This window comes from Abramis brama, assembly GCF_963993115.1.
Source record: "Abramis brama genome assembly, chromosome: 16".
NCBI classification, from domain to species: Eukaryota; Metazoa; Chordata; class Actinopteri; order Cypriniformes; family Leuciscidae; genus Abramis; species Abramis brama.
The window spans coordinates 7,403,455-7,421,587 of record NC_139978.1 but is presented as its reverse complement, the minus strand read 5'-3'; the positions used below and the strand labels follow the sequence as shown (position 1 = coordinate 7,421,587).

General features: G+C 36.6%; 1 protein-coding gene across 4 annotated transcripts in view; it reads left to right on the top strand.

Moving 5' to 3' along the window:
• LOC311098547 (uncharacterized protein) overlaps nucleotides 1-18,133 on the top strand; it is a 174,734-nt gene that overhangs the window by 56,924 nt on the left and 99,677 nt on the right. For 2 of the 4 annotated variants that reach the window (XM_084138787.1, XM_084138786.1), the window contains exons 4-7: nucleotides 6,424-6,510; nucleotides 6,613-6,789; nucleotides 15,874-15,960; nucleotides 16,562-17,035. In XM_084138787.1, the coding sequence (XP_083994913.1) occupies nucleotides 6,424-6,510; nucleotides 6,613-6,789; nucleotides 15,874-15,960; nucleotides 16,562-17,035 (825 nt within the window). The remainder of the gene's footprint in view (nucleotides 1-6,423; nucleotides 6,511-6,612; nucleotides 6,790-15,873; nucleotides 15,961-16,561; nucleotides 17,036-18,133) is intronic. The other 2 variants (XM_084138789.1, XM_084138788.1) reach the window with 2 other exon arrangements.

Below are 18,133 nucleotides of genomic sequence, written 5' to 3'. Positions count from 1 at the left end.
CACAAACATGATCATTACAAGTTTTCTGGAGGCTAATCAAATCACAAAAAGTTAATTGACTTCCTACAAACACAGGACTGACTGTAATTTATGTCAAGGGTTTTAAATCCTTACACATTTCTTCTGAAGCCCATTGAGATAGAGGCCTCAGTTTCTGGGGAGGGTTGTGTAAAATCCTACAGTAAAAGAGATGTGTAAGGGCCAGTCCCTTTTTTATGCCACACATTCAAATGTTTGCCATAATAAAAAGCCCAGTGCATTCACATCAGCAACTGTCTGAGAACACACAGACAGAGTGTCTTCATTTCCTCCACCCTAATAAATAAAAATAGGCCAATGTAAAGCATAACTGTTGTAAAGCAGGTTATGTTTGGTGTTCTGTCTGCTGCATACTGACCTCTGTGTGGGAGACTGTGTGTGCATGTGTGCTGGCATCAACAGGGACACTGTATTTCCCTCTACTGCAGAACATACAGTCAGCCATATTTAAAACTTCAAAAAAGTAGTAATGTATTGCACACGTACCCAGTGTTACTTGCTTAGAGGAGCCAGCACCAGGTTCAGATTGTACAGCACCTGTAATCCCATCCATAATCGACCGTCCCTTATTGCCTACTCAGAGCCAACTCCTCCGCCAGTGTATTCTGGTTTTCTGAATTTAACTCTTTATTTCTGTTTGCTGCAAACAAGTGTTTGTGATAAAATGTTCACAAAAGTAATAAAAGGTTGTGGTAAATACTCACCACTTTGAATTATATTTTTATATTTTGTCTTTATCTGCTGCCAAGAACATTTGGAGTTGGGGTTGCATCTAAAAATCAATGAATATTAATCTTTCTTAGTACATGCACATTTTTATATATTATAAAAATAGGCTATAAGCTATATTACACATATAGGCTACACATACATATACATAATTTTACATAAATATAGAACGTATTTGTTTAACTTACACATTACAATCAGCAATCTTTCTCCAACAGTCTTCTCTTGCTTTGGCAGCAGAGACCGTATTGTTTCGAGCTTGAAATACATATTTAAATTCATCGTAATTATGAATGATTATCTCTTGCTCCTCCGCGGAAAAATATATCGCTCTCGCTCTACCCGCGATTGGTTGTTCAGTGTCGACGTCACTCGTGCACGCGCGCGTGGAGTAATCATAGCTTAAGGACCAAAGCCTGAGTTGACAGAGAAAGTCGATGAGCTGCATCATGGTACCAATAAAGCCTGATTGCATCGGTTTGGTTTTGTCAACTCAAAACTAATCCTGTAACCCCGAGTTTGTTCAGCTACCTTCATGGTACAGGCCCCAGGTATAGCCTACCGATATCATCCGTCTTATTGTTGATGTGTTTTCTAATAACAAATATCCACTAAGCATTAAAGTAAGACCTTTCATTTATTTGTTATAATGTAGGTATACCATATTATCAGTCTTAGGCTAGTTGTTCATTTTGTTAATCAAACTTTGTCATTGTACTATTTTATTGTTGTCTTTATTCATTAAGAGTAATATTGAATCAACATTACGCATTTGATTTGTTCCAAGAAAAAGAAAGATCTAACGAGATCAAAACAAGAGCTGCAGAGGGTTGTTCCATAAAAGACGCTTAGAAAAGCGGGGATTAAACTCCAAAACCGGACTTGAATGAGCCTAACAAATAAATTGGGGCTAAAGTGGTTCCATAAAAGGTAATTGAAGTTCACGCAATCTCACTAATTTGATCCAGGTTTATCTAGTCTAGATAATTGCGTGTGCACGCGTTTCTGAAGCAGCCCTAGAGGTCGATCGTGGATCAAATCGATCCACCTTCCAACAGCGTATATTTTGTGCTGTTTTATGCGTTTGTGACATGTTTTTTTTCCCCTCAGTGCAAAACTTACAGTTATATTCTCCATCTGTAAATGTTAGAAAGTCGTGCAAATGTTTCCATTTTACTGCTAATCTTCATATTGAACGAGCGCTGCTGCGCGCCAAAAAGGAGCGCAATAATTCTGACTAAAATATACATTTTGCTTGGAAAATTAATATGCCATATTTTATAACACCAGAAATATCTTCTAATTATAATAATTTATCTTTAGGATGTTGGATAAGTTGCAGTGAACTTCTAGCTCATTACACTCATGACTCATATTTTTTCTAATAAAAAAAAAATGAACAGAAGTAGCCTAATTCAGGGAAGATTTTTTTAAAGAAACTAAATATATAAAGATACAAAATATAGTTCTGTGTATAGGACCTATGCTACTTAATAAAGATGACGTATACTTATTTAGAATGCTGAGAATTACAGCTTTTAATGCAATCATTTTTTGGAGAAAGCAAGAATCCCCAGTTTTAAATGAGTGGTTTGATTTAGTTTCTAAAGTACACTATGGAGAGGATAACATGAAATTAAGAGCAAATGTATACATTTTGAAAAGATATGTGCAACTCTAAAATCAAAGAATATTCCATAAAATAAAGGAATATATATTAGCCTACATTAACTACATTTTTATATTTCTACACCCTTTTATTTCTAGTTATTTGTTATTTTATTTATTTACTTATTTAATATTGAATATTTTATATTTAAATAATATTACTTGAATAACTATTAGGAATTATGTGTCATTATAAGAGTCTGATATAAATATGTGAATGTTACATTTTTATTAATATTTATTTATTGTTTTTTGTCTTTTTCCCCTTAAATCATATGTATGTGTTGGTGGGTATTATCACAAAAGTAAATAAGTAGAAGGAAAAATAAGGAATATTTATTCGGGGAAAATATGATGTCTTTAAAGGAACTGTCCATTTGTATAATTGTGTTAAATGTGTTTGAATTGAAAGACATAATAAAGTACATTATATATATATATATATATATATATATATATATATAATATATGTCCCTTATTTAGAATTTTAAACCTACAAGTGTATTTTTATGATATCAATAACTGTAAAGGGACTATTGTAATGGGGTAAATCAAATGTAGGTTAATATACTGTCAATTACTAAGCTCAGATTCATCTTACCAGTTAAAATTTATACTGTGCTTTTGTAATTATTTATTTTTAATTTTTTGATTTTAACTTCTGCTTTAAAAAGCTTTTTTTTAGATTGTGTTCTAATATTCTTCTAATAATCATAAACATGTACTACAGCTGCCAAACAAAACCAGAGAGAAATGTATTCATAAATCTTTAAAACAATCTAATTAAATCTTGGGCACAAAACATTCAGCCAGTAAAAAAGGAAACCTGTAGTATATTGTATTTATCTATCTATATATCTATATCTATAAATACAGTACACACACATACATATATATATATATATATATATATATATATATATATATATTGTTACGTGTTTAAAGTTGGAAAAGGGGATGATGACATAACATTTATGTGAGACACAGTTGCTGTGTGTGAAGGCAGGAAAAACCAACAAGAAACGTTACAAACGTTTAAAACGTTTATTCATACGGGATGAAAGATTAGATGCACAACAAAATCAAAAGTAAAATAAATACAAAATAAAGAAAAAACAGGAGTGTCGCCAAATCAATGAAATAATCAGAACATAACTATAATATCTAATTTTAATCATACCTCTAAACTAACTGACAAAGAAAAATGTAGAAACAAAACCGAAATCTTAAGCGGGTGCGCCGCCTTAAATAAACTGTACTAACTAAAAAACCAAAGTACAATACTGGCGAACACTCCACGCCTAGTTAACAATAACAAAGCCTACCTCCCGTTGTTACTGGGCGTGCGCTTTCTTAAATCGCGTGCTAGGCACATACTTTCAAACGAACAACAAAGCTCAAGGGAGTGTTACTCAGGTCTCTAATGCATATTAAACTCGAAGACATTCCAAACAGTGGTTACGTTTAACACAAAGCGTCTCTGTGAGGGCAAGTCAAGTGAGATCTGACGGAGATCTCTCCTTCTTCTCCTTCTTCTTCTTCTTCTTCTTCTTTCTTTTAATGGCGGTTGGCAAACAACTCAGTCCTCGGTCACTTCTGACCGAAAAATTTTCTGTTTTGAATTTTTAAAAATCACAGCTTCATCGGAAGGTTATGATACTTGGTGACTTTTATGGCATTAGGTATGTGAATACAAAACAAAATTGAGGTCATGATCCGAGCATGCTAAGTGGTCGTAAAAAAAATAGTCACACTCAGTGTCTTCGGTCAAAAATGACCGACCCATAGGAAATGAATGGGAAATTTACAAAAACACAAAAATTCTCTGAATTTTTGTCTGTACAATCTACAAATCGGCCACGATTCTAAAAAAAAGTACACCGCAGTAAAGGGGTGACACTCTACATACAACATCAAGAGTGCAAAAAATTCACACCCACCCACACACACACACATACAAACACACTTTTATACACATACACCAATAAATTCAGATTAAAAAAAATCTGTTTTGAATTTTTAAAAATCACAGCTTCATCGGAATGTTACGAAACTTGGTGACTTTTCTGGCATTAGGTATGTGAGCACAAAAAAAAATTGAGTTCATGATCCGAGCATGCTAAGTGGTCATAAAAAAAATAGTCACACTCGTGGTCTTTGGTCAAAAATGACCCCCATAGGAAATGAATGGGAAATTGACAAAAACACAAAAATTCTCTACAAATCGGCCACGATGCAGAAAAAAAGTGCTCAGCAATGAAGGGATGAAACTCTAAAACATCAAGAGTGAAAAACATAACATAATTAATAATTATAATTAATATATATATATATATATATAATTAATATAATAATTATTAAAATTATTAAAATAATAATTAATAAAATGTTATAAACCTTGGCAAAAAGTATTATTTGAGAATTTCTAAAAAAATACATTCAATCCACATCTTAAAAGTAAGTAATTTGGTCCAAAAACAACTAGAATTCACAAGCATCTCCATTTAGAGCTATACAGGCATCTAGTGGTAAACCCATGCAATAACATGATTTATTTAATTTTATGTTTAATAAATTTATTTATTTATTTTAATTTTATTTTTTTTCTGAAAGCCTAGTCTCTATTTTAACCGAAAATACTGTATAATTTTTTTTTTTTTTTTAAATTGAAAAAAAAAAAATTAATCATTATTTTCAATGGCAAAAAATGGACTATAAATAATGCATAAATATTAATAAGTTCAATCAAATTGTCTCAAAATACTAAATTAAAAAGAATAAATATTATAGAACAAAATTAAATTGCATTGGTTTTTACTGGGATGGAGGAAGTTTCATTTTTAGGTGTCCGGTCACTTCTGACCGGGAAGGCACTGAGTGTGACTGCTAAACGAAGACTCTCTGAGGGTTAAGTGTGCATTACCGCCACCTTCTGATCTGTCTTCCTTCTCGTGAATGGGCTTTTTAAATCCAGCAGCGCAGTAGTGGATTGGTGGAACAGCTGATGACGCGTGCCCGTAATGACTGCACGCAGCGAATGAGCAATCTCCACCTGAAAGCAATGAATGAAGAGACAGAGCAACAGAAACATACACAAAGACACGTGGAACGTAACAATATATATATATATATATATATATATATATATATATATATATATATATATATATATATATATTGTCTAATTTATCATTGTAGCCTTATTTAAGTTGATTTTCTGTATACTGTGTATTTATGTTTGGACTAATAGTGGTTAATAAAGTCCAATAATGGTATGAGAGAGTGTCAGTGGTAATATCATTGTGTTCTTGTCGGTCAGTGTTAGAGGATCTGTGTAACAGCTGAGGCTTAGCCTGACAGTTAGCCTGCCCTGGACCAGGCTAGTTTCCCAGCATAAGTTGCCAGGGTAACTGAGTTTGAACTATTTTAAGTTTGCTTTATGAAACAGAATCCACCGACAATAAGTCTGACAAACCAAAATAAGCCTGGCTTGTATTCTAATCTTGTTTTATGGAACAACCCTCTGATCCTGAACGTCATTGACAAATATTTTTTTATTGTGTAATTGTTAACACCAGTGTTGTCACAAGTTTATTAATCATTGGGAAAAATGGCACATCCCTAATGCCTCTTAAGGAAAATGTAGATGAAAAACTAGAATGCGAGATTAGTTGCTGCTGAGGGACAGTTAGAATCTCTCTCTCTCTCTCTCTCTCTCTCTCTCTCTCTCTCTCTCTCTCTCTCTCTCTGCAATAACTGTAGAAATGGAGTCATTAATATAGACTGTAGACTGTAGTCATTAATTCTTAATGCTGGCTGTAGACATGTCACAGGTTGAATTTAATGACATTAATGTTTCAAATTAATCTTAATGAATAGAAAAATAAACAATATAATAAATAAATAAATACATTTCTTTTTTTTGTTAAAACATTTTTATTTATTTATTTTTAACACCCCCCACCTAATTTTTTCTTGGCTCCACAGCAGGGGTTTCTGCAGAACCCTCACTTCCTGCGAAACACCAACTGGACCTCGATCCCGGAGTCGCCAACACGACACAGGACAAGAACAGTAAGCAGAGAGTTTATTCATTTTTTAGTAATATTACATTAACAGATATTATATATACATATACAACAACACATGGAGCAACACATGCTGTGTTTGAAACAGAAAATTTCCAACAAAGAAAGAAAACGACTGATAAAAAAACATATCTACAAAGAAGGAATTCATTACCACGGGGACGTCCGACATTCTCGAGCCAGGAGACACAAAAAGAGGATAAAAGTGGGAAACTGGATCAGAAGAAACAACAGTCAGCAGAAGAAGAACATCAAACTCAAGCAGGTGAGAACTTTTAAAGTCCCCCTGTGGTGAAAATAATTTTTTAATGTTGTTTATATGTCTATGTGATGTTTTTAATCTGATTTTAAGACAAACCACGTGCAAATTCACAAGTCAACACCATTGCTGCTGCCCCTATTATGGATTTTTGAAAATGACCTTTCATGTGGTGTGTAACACATCTATAAGTAAATGAAAACATCCTGCAAAGTTTTAAATCTGAAAGTGCACCGTATATAAAGTAATTGTCTTTCAAAAGTAAGAGTCAACTCTGAGTAAATGAAATTGATTGTTTTTTTAAACGAGTCATAAACAGTTTCGTTGTGAGATCAAGACGAAACATTAGCATATTGCCCGTACACTTATTGCGCTCACAGACATCAGGGAAAACTTAAACCCCCTCAAACACTGCATTCCCTTTATTCCACTGAGACTTCTCTAATCTCAGAGTTCAATGCAGGATTCGCAAACCGCTTGCTCTTGAAAGATGGTGTTCAAAATACTTAGTTTTGAGTTTTATATTGTGTAGGTCTCCTGCTAACTGGCTAACTCACATTATTACTGTCTTACTGAAATACTTCTGCTAATCAGTTGTGGGCCACTATTACCTACAACTGTGTCTATTAATGCAGATCGTCTGTCGTTCTCACTTCTTTGAGGAAAGATTAAGCATGGAGCAAGATTTGTTTTACCAATGTTAATGTTAAATCAGTTATTCACGCAAGAGCTCGGCTAATGTATGCAGTGAGCCAAAGAAAGTCTTAAAAACGCGGTTTGATATCGCTGATGTTTCTGATGTCACAAACTACTTTGTAACCAATCAGATCAAGGTGTCGGCGGGCTTTAGCATATCTATGACTGCTCTGAAGCAGTGGAGTCTCGAGAGAAGCCAGATTATCCTGGTATATTTTCTGTTGATATGAAAAATCATGTACATTAAGCAATATAGTGGGTGGATTATGTATATTATGATGTTATGATGAACTATTTACTTTTCTCCACTGATGTTCTATGTTGTTCAAAGCGTTTATAAGGATATTGATTGTTAGAAGGCAGCTGTGTGACTCTGAGATGGCGAACGGGAACATGGTTTGTGTAACATTAGCAACACATTAGCTGATTGATAACGTTGTCAAGCTGATCATATTAATTACCATTATGTGTCCAGCGTTGTAAGAGTGATGCATAAAATGCATTCTGCATTCTGATACATCGACTTCCACTTCTTCTGAATCAGTTTTTGCTTCAAACATATATATATATATATGGCTGAATTAAACCAGTATTTCCACTTGCAATTGTGCAGCGTTTACTACAGTAAAGTTGACAGAGCGAGTGGATCTTTGAGCTAGCGTGAGTGAGTGGAGGCGGGGCTAATTTGCATATTCATAGATCCGCGCATAGTAAATTAAGCAAGGATGTAGAGTTACATTCAAGCTATTTTAAGGCATGGAAGAAACAATTTTCACAGAAAAAAACTTTTATATGTAATTTTGGTGATCAAAGATGAGTTTTAAGGGATACAATTATTGACTACAGGGAAACTTTAGTAAAACGATGGTGAACAGTTGTTCAAATCAATCTCTATAAAATTCTAATCTATAAAGCATCATACTGCTGTCAATATAAAGTCCTTTCTTAATTTTCTGTCTAGAATATCTGCCCGACACTAGGTGGCACTATAGTAAATTATCCATCCATCAATTCTCTACATCCTCCCAGCATCTATAGACATAAAAACTTAATTCACTTTAAGTTAATTCACTTATAACATTGCAACATTAAGTGATTTCATATAATAAATGTTTACAGTCCACAAAACAAAATAATTGCTGTATTATGAAAAAAAATGATCTTATGTAATTAATTAAACCGCTTCCTAACAGATTCGATGTGATCAAGTTCTTAGGGATTGTTTCTCAGCCCTGCTCCTGGAGGACACCCAACACTGCACATTTTGACACACTCCTCTGTCTGACACACGCATTTCAGTCCTGGGGCCTATACAATGAAGCCGGTTTAGGTGGATAGCCAGCTATGTTTCAGTTTAGTTTCCGCCAACCCTGGGTTTTATGTACTATGAAAGTAGCTTGGCTTTAATCGGTGTTCGTCACCATGGTATCTTACGCTGCACGGCTAACCTGCTCCGGGGCAGGTTATGTTCTGGATTCAAGATCTCAGACTGAAGTTTGACCAATCAGCTGTGAGCAAAGAAACATATACTGTAGGTGACGTAACTAATTCCCAGTGTCTGTTGCAATGACTTCACCTTTTCTTCCAAATCCTGTGGACATCTCAGCGCAAACTGTTAGACGACTGTTAGAGTTTTTAGGGACAGACAAAATCCCTTTGCCTTTCCTGATAGTTACTTGTATGAAAGATACAGATTTTCCGCTGAAGGAATATCTTATCTTTGCAAACTTCTTGAGCCGCAAAGAATTTGTCGAAATCATGCACTTACTGTACCGGTATTGCGTTGCGTTTTTTTCCAATTGGTACATACTTGCACAGTCGGTGATGCACAGAGCCTAGAGGAAAACATGGTTTGTCGAACCATTCGAAAGGTGCTCCTCGCTCTGCAGGAGTACATTAATAGTTGCATTAATAGTGTTCCCCGGACATTTATCGACCATGTCCATAAAAGAGGGTTTTTATAAAATTGCTGGTAAGATATATTTATAGGGTGACATCACATTAACACATTTTCTTTTTTCAATAAGCTAATTTCAGAAATGTACTATACAATACAGTACATGTTAAGAACTGTAAAAAAAAAAAAAAAAAAACTGCTCTAGGGGAACATGAGGCAGATTATGTTAATAGGAAGTCCTTTCACAGCCTTAATGTTCAGGTAGGCATACATGTGAGATGATTGTTTTCTGTGAGATGAATCTTTAAATGAATAGTGATATTAACAATGATCTACTAAACATTTCATCTGCAGATGACTTGTTATCATGAACATATGATCACAAGTTTGGATGGCAAAAGGCCTGGCTCCAGTGCATGACTCACAAATTTCCCATAAGTCTGTGTTGTGTCAGCGCTTTGAGGAAAGCAAGTTAAATTTGGTACAGTACAAAACACTGTTAATTTGAATTAGGACAGCAAAACCTAGACAATAACCCCCTATCATGACCCTCATACAAGGCCACAGCACCGCTTCAATGTGGCCCTCAGTAAAACCAGAGTAAAGATAGAGATGACCTTTTGGCATCCTAAAGGCACATTTCAACTGTGTTCGGCGCTTAAGAGTCACCAGAGGGGGCATCAAAGATAGTAGCTGCATGTGCCATTCTGCACATTATAATAATAATAATAATACATTTTATTTGTAGGCGCCTTTCATAGCACTCAAGGACACCTTACAGATTAAAACAGTTAAAATACATTTCAAGGAAGCAATACTGTAAAAACAAGACACAATGTAAAGAATTAGAAAAAATAGAATAGAGAAAAAAGAAAAAGAAGCAGTTAAACATGAAGCCGGTTGAAGGTGAAGTTATGTTGGGTAGGCTTTTCAAAATAAGTGGGTTTTGAGCGAAGTTTTAAAAGAGGATATGGACTCAGTCATACGGATGAATAAAGGGAAAGAGTTCCAAAGGTAAGGTGCACAATAGCTAAAGGTTCTGAAACCCATAGTGGACATGCGGGCAAAAGGAATGGAAAGTAGTGAGGCAGAAGAGGATCGGAGAGTTCGGGAAGGGTTGTAAGGCTGAAGTAATTCAGAGAGATAAGAAGGAGCAAGATTATGGAGAGTTTTTAAAGTAAGGAGAAGAATGTTAAAATCTATACGATATTTGACAGGAAGCCAGTGCAATTGTTTTAGAAGTGGAGTAATGTGTTCAGAGACAGGGGTTCTGGTGATAATACGGGCAGCAGAGTTTTGGACCAGTTGGAGTTTATGAATGGACTTGTGAGATAGACCAGATAGAAGGGAGTTACAATAGTCAATACGGGAAGTGACAAGAGCATGGATGAAAATAGCAGTGTTATGGTGTGTAAGTGAGGGACGGAGGCGGTTGATGGTGCGTAAGTGGAAATAAGCAGACCGGGTAAGATTGTTAATGTGTTTTTCAAAAGAAAGTGTACTATCAAGGATGACACCAAGACTCTTGACGTAGGGGGAGAAGGGGACAGTGGAATTGTTAATGAGTAAGGCAAAGTTTGGACCATTTTAGCCACCATTAGATAGGAGCGAGAACCACCACAAAACCAGCTTCTCCCTGATTAAACTGACCTGATCACACTTGACCACCCAGCTGGTGCAGATGTAGATGCAATCACCATACAATATTACACTTAATAAAAGCACATTGAAACTGCAGATAGGTCTCAGACTGTTTTATTGGTTTTGTGGGATGTGAGGGAGAAAGAGAGCAAGAGAAAGTTGCACTAATAAATATTCATACTAAAGTGTTACTTGGTTAAATAAGTTCACATACTGAGATCAGTTTTATCCAGCTGTTTGATCTCCAAAAAATAAAAAAAATAAAAAATAGTTTCAGCTCACAGTCCAGCTCCTTTAGTGTGCAGTCTAGTTCGAGACTCTTTTGTAAAGGGCCCTGACTGAGTCTGTTTCCACCTGAAACATAATTCCACCACAAACATGATCATTACAAGTTTTCTGGAGGCTAATCAAATCACAAAAAGTTCATTCACTTTCTACAAACACAGGACTGACTGTAATTTATGTCAAGGGTTTTAAATCCTTACACATTTCTTCTGAAGCCCATTGAGATAGAGGCCTCAGTTTCTGGGGAGGGTTGTGAAAAATCCTACAGTAAAAGAGATGTGTATAAGGGCCAGTCACTTTTTTATGCCACACATTCAAATGTTTGCCAGAATTAAAAGCCTAGTGCATTCACCTCAGCAACACACAGACAGAGGGTCTTCATCATTTCCTCTACCCTAATAAATAAAAGAAGACCAATATAAAGCATACTGTAACTGTTGTAAAGCAGGTTATGTTTCTGGTGTTCGTTCAGTCTGCTGCATATACTGACCTTGTGCATGTGTGCTGGCTTCAACAGGGACACTGTATTTCCCTCTACTGCAGAACATACAGTCAGCCATATTTAAAACTTAAAAAAGTGGTAATGTATTGCACACGTACCCAGTGTTACTTGCTTAGAGGAGCCAGCACCAAGGTCAGATTGTACAGCACCTGTAATCCCATCCATAATTCATAATCCAGTGTATTCTGGAGGAGTGGCCCTCCACCAGATTTCTGAATTTCATTCTTTTTTTCTGTTTGCTGCAAACAAGTGTTTATGATAAAATGTTCACAAAAATAATAAAAGGTTGTGGTTAATACTCTCCACTTTGAATGTGGTTAATACTCTCCACTTCCAAGAACGTTTGGACGTCCAGGTCCATGAAGGGGAACAGGAACAGGTGGGTGACGGCTTAGCCGGCGGCCAAGGCGAAACAGACAGTCCATCGGGCGGCCAGGGCGAAGCAAACAGTCCATCGGGCGACCAGGGCAGAGACGACAGTCCATCGGGCAGTCAGGGCGAAGCAAACAGTCCATCGGGCAGTCAGGGCGAAGCAAACAGTCCATCGGGCAGCCAGGGCGAAGCAAACAGTCCATCGGGCGACCAGGGCAGAGACGACAGTCCATCGGGCGGCCAGGGTGGAGACTTCTCCTCGGGCGGCCAGGGCGGAGACTTCTCCTCGGGCGGCCAGGGCGGAGACTTCTCCTCGGGCGGCCAGGGCAGAGACTTCTCCTCGGGCGGCCAGGGCAGAGACTTCCCCCTCGGGCGGCCAGGGCTCAAGGAACAGGAGCGGACATCGGCTTAGGTACAGGCTCAGGAACATAAACGGACACCGGCAGAGGAACAGAAACAGACACCGGCTCAGGAACAGAAACAGACACCATCTCAGGAACAGAAACAGACATTCAAAAGTTTGAGTAGATTTTGAGAGTAGTTTAGGAGTAGTGTAGATAGTTTAGGTAGTTTTTTGTGGAAGGAAAATGAAGCAAATGTTTTTGGTCTCATTGTTGACAGAAACTGTTTTGAGGAGTGGCACAGATTAAAAAAAAAAAACTATTGTAAATAGTTGTATGTATAGTTTTTTGTGTTCATTTTACCTTTTGTATAGTATATTTGCACTTTTTAGGAACCCCTCTTACTCAAGGAATGAAAGCCCTGTAATGTAGCTGTCTGTGTAATTGTACATTAAGTGTTTTGTAGAGTTTCTAAGCAAAAAAGAAAAGAAAAAACGCCTATTGCCACACCTGCTTTTTGCTGTATATAGTTTGATTTTATCTCAATTCTACCTTTTTTTATGTTGTATTTGCACTAATTGGGAACCCTCATACTCTGGGAATGCAAGGTCTTAAATAGCTCTCTGTATAATTGTGTGCATAAACTTTTAAAAAGTGGCAAAGCTAAAAAGAAAAAAAAAAGCCTATGGCTACACCCGCTTTGTTTTTGTAAATCATATTTTTTTTGTATATAGCTTGATTATATCTGAATTTTACCTGTATATGTTGACATTTACAACTTGTGTTTACATTTTAAAATGCTTCATTGAGCATGTTTGTGTTTTTTGTAGTAAAAAACTATAATTTTTCTATTCGGATTTTGTGTTTTTTGTGTGATTTTGGGTCCAGTGTGTTGATACAGTACATAAAAGTGAAAAACTAATTGTCTGTTCATATAGGTGATGTTGTGCTGAAAAGAATGATACCAAACATTGGTATGGTAAACATTTGTCGCAAAATTAAAAAAATAAAAAGTACTCAAAAACGGCCAAAATAGCCCAAGACTCCGAAGAGTTAAGGATCAGGGGCCTCATTTATAAAACTTTGCGTAGGATTTGCGTCAGAAGTGGCGTACGGATGAAACATAGGACGTGCGTACGCACAGAAATATTCGGATTTATAAAACCGTGCGCACACACATCCTATGCAGTTTTCCCTTAATAAATCACAATCAATTCTAAATGTAGCGCAGCTTTTGCGGCTTCATGTCACACCCATAGTTGCCTGAAATAAATAGTCCGTGAAACGCCCACAAGTTAATATTCACTGATTGCGAATGCATGGCAAACACAGAGAGGAACACCAAGAAACGTAACTTCACGCAAGATTGCAAGATCAGCCATTGTGCGTCATTACGCATTGTGATGGCATCATGGCATTTTATTACCATCCATTTGATTGCATCTGACAAGCTACAGATGAGGATGAATTGCATAACATGACAATATTATTGCAGAACATATTTCACTTTTCTTTTTGCAAATATGTGTTTATTAGAAATTTGTATTTCTGTTGTAATCTTCGTTTGATTTTGTTTGTTTTACACTGCAGATCGATCAAACGGATGTTTGTGTAGGCTGTTAATTGTAAGACTTGCTTTGTAAAGTCTTCATGTTATTTATGAGAGGCAGTATTGCCATTTCTTTTACACAACGGTCTACAGTTTCACACACTTTCACGTGTTTCTTCCATCTGCCGACGGTGTCGCCATTTCTCGTTTCACCCATTTTTGTTCGTACGCCTGGGTCAGAGTTTGCGTGAAGGACCGCACATTTTCCCGTCAAGTTTGCTTTTTATAAATACCAACTATTGCGTAGAGAGTGGCGTTCGCCGCCTTTTGTGCGTACACAACGTTTATAAATGAGGCCCCAGAGCCTGAGTTGACAGAGAAAGTTGATGAGCTGCATCATGGTACCAATAAAGCCTGATTGCATCGGTTTGGTTTTCTCAACTCAAAACTAATCCTGTAACCCGAGTTTGTTCATCTACCTTCATGGTACAGGCCCCTGGAGTTTCTTCGAATGAGCTGATGAGTTGAATCAGGTGTGTTTGAGTAGGAAGAAACACAAAGAGTGCAGTGTTGATGGTGCTCCAGGACCAGGGTTGAGGGTGTCAGCTCATCTGTGAACACATACTGTACTGTAACTGTAAGGAAGTGCAAATTATGGAATCAGAGATTTATTATGTTTATTTTGAAAAACAAAGATATTGAGTGCAAAACTTTACATAGGCGCCAGAAAGTATTTTGAGAACATAAAAATACGTGTCTAGCGTGAGGCGCGATGACTAACGGTGGTGACAGACATTGATGGTGTATGCAAAAGTGCGTGAGAGAACTTTTGTTAATAAAAGTTGCATTTCTTTGTTTAATATACAGACCCTTTCCAAAAAATTCGAATATCATGGAAAAGTTTATTTATTTCCATAATTCCATTCAAAACATTAAACTTCCATAGATTATAGATTCAGGGCCCACAACTTAAACGATTTCAAGTTTTTAGTTGTTTATTTGTACATAATTTGGTCTTCCAGCTCATAAAACCCACGAAAACAGGATTTCAAAAAATTAGAATATTACATGAAATCACACAGTAATTACACAGTGATACCATGGTCATTGAAGCAGGTTTTGGTTCTTTTGGCTGTGTGGGCAGGTGCAAATCCTGCTGGAAAATCACACAGTAATTACATTTTGGAAGCCCAAATTATGTACAAATAAACAACTAAATACTTGAAATCGTTTAAGTTGTGGGCCCTGAATCTATAATCTATGGAAGTTTAACGTTTTGAATTACATTAAGAGTAATAGAGTAATATTGAATCAACATTACGCATTCGTTTTGTTCCAAGAAAAAGAAAGATCTAACGAGATCAAAACAAGAGCTGCAGATCCTGAACGTCATTGGCAAATATTTTTTTCTTGTGTAATTGTTAACACCGGTATTGTCACAAGTTTATTAATCGTGGGGAAAATGGCACATCCCTAATGCCTCTTAAGGAAAATGTAGATGAAAAACTAGAATGCGAGATTAGTTGCTGCTGAGGGACAGTTAGAATCTCTCTCTCTCTCTCTCTCTCTCTCTCTCTCTCTCTCTCTCTCTCTCTCTCTTTGCAATGACTGTAGAAATGGTCATTAATTCTTAATGCTGGCTGTAGACATGTCACAGGTTGAATTTAATGACATTAATGTTTCAAATTAATTTTAATGAATAGAAAAATAAACAATATAATAAATAAATAAATTTCTTTTTTTTGTTAAAACATTTTTATTTATTTATTTTTAACACCCTCCACCTAATTTTTTCTTGGCTCCACAGCAGGGGTTTCTGCAGAACCCTCACTTCCTGCGAAACACCAACTGGACCTCGATCCCGGAGTCGCCAACACGACACAGGACAAGAACAGTAAGCAGAGAGTTTATTCATTTTTGAGTAATATTACATTAACAGATTATTTTTTCTTTTTACTTTTTCAGCATAATGTTCTCATTTTTACCATACATTAATTTCCAATGATTGTCTTTATAAAAGAACATTCAAAAGAACACTCTTTAAAAAGGCCTATCAATTACTTATGAAGGTTTATTTTAGGTGTTATATCTTAAAATATGTAATTGTTCTTAATTGATTTGTGTTTTCTTCCTGTTTGTCAAGAGGAAGTAGATGTTTGGTGTTGACGACAGTGTGTCTCGTGCTCATTTGTGTTCTCCTGCTAGTCGTTCACCAGATAACGTTGAAGAAACATTGTATTAATTTTACTGTAAGAATAAATTTTTGAGAGAACCTTGGCAGAGTGTTAGCCAATGTTCCCTGTGTCAGCTGGGATGACTCTATCCACCAATGCTTCGGTGTAAGAACAGCATGTCAAATGATAGCATGAAATTGTGCATGATACACAGTAGAAAACCGAGTCGATGTTATTAACTGGGGAATAAATTGTTAGAATATTATAAGTATTTATCATGATCATGAAGAGCTGCAGCTAATGATATGAAGTGTTTGACAGGTGATGCAGTTGATCTGAGGATTGTGCAGCTTGGAGTCTCTGGAGCTAGAAAGAGTTCAATAGGAAATGCAGTACTGGGTCGAGACACGTTTAAAGAGAGCCCAACCAGAGAGAGTGAGAAACAGAGCGGAAGAGTAGAAGACAACATCTCCATCACCGACACTCCAGGGTTCTTCAATGAAAAGAAGAGCAGAAGAGAAGAAGAAGAAGAAGAAGAAGAAGAAGAAGAAGAAGAAGTTTCGCAGGAAACTTTTGAAACGAACACTGCAATGGAAGGAGCAACACATGCTGATTTTGAAAATTCAGAAAATTTCAGACAAAGAAAGGAACCTCTTGGTGAAGAAACAAATCTACAAGAAAGTAATTCATTAGATCAATATCTGACATTCTCAAGTCAGGAGAAACAAAAAGAGGAACGCAGGAAAATGAGTCAGAAGAAACAACAGACAACAGAAGAACATCCAACTCAAGCAGGTGAGAACCTCCTGTGGAGAGAAAAAAGCTTTTAATGTTGTTTATATGTCTATGTGGGTTTTTTAATTTGCTCAAGTCAAACCATGTGTAAATTCATAAGTCAACACCATTGCTGAGTATTTTCTCCTTAAAACTGCAGTGAACCAAACACAGTCTCAAAAACATGGTTTGAAATCACTGGTGTTTCTGACGTCACAAATTACCTTGTAACCAATCAGAACAACGTGTTTAGGCCTTGATAGGGTTGATAAGGCTTTAGCATATCATTAACTATGACCACTCTTAAAGGTGCTCTAAGCGATGTCACACGTTTTTAGGCCAAATTGTTTTTTTCACATCCAGCAAACATCTCCTCACCATCCGCTAGCTGCCTGTCCCCTGAACACACTGTAAAAAAATGCAGTCTCTGCCGACACCCCAGGGTCCACAAACTGCAACAAAAACAAACTGGGCTAACCCGCACCAGGAAACATAACAAACTGTTCCAGCCAATAACTGACAAGAAGGATTTGGGGGTGGGGTTGGGGGGTTAGTGCGCGGATAAGGAGGAGGGAGGGTCTAGCTTGCCTCCGTTTTGTTTGACAATACTTTAAACGTCAACAAGAAGTGACGTCACCCAACATAGCTTAGAGCACCTTTAATCAGGGGAGTCTCAAGAGAAGCCAGGTTATCCTGGTATATTTTTCTGTTGGTTTGAAACATTATGTTCATTTAGCAATGTTATGATGAACTAGCTAGCCTATATGCCTTTCTCCACTGATGTTCTAAGTTGTTCAAAGCGTTTCTAAGGATGCTGATTTTAAGAAGGCAGACTGAGATGGTGAACAGGAACAGGTTTGTGTAACATAAGCAGCACATTATTAGCTTATTGATAAAGTAGTCAAGCAAAAGGCTAATCATTAATTACCATTGTGTGTCTAACGTTGTAAAGAGCGATACATAAAACGCTTTACATTCTAATACATCGACGACGTCAATTTCTTCTGAATCAGTTTCTGGTTCTAATATATATGGCCGAATTAAACCAGTATTTCCGCTTGCAATTGTGCAGTGTTTACTACAGTAAAGTTGACAGAGCGAGTGGATCTTTGAGCTAGC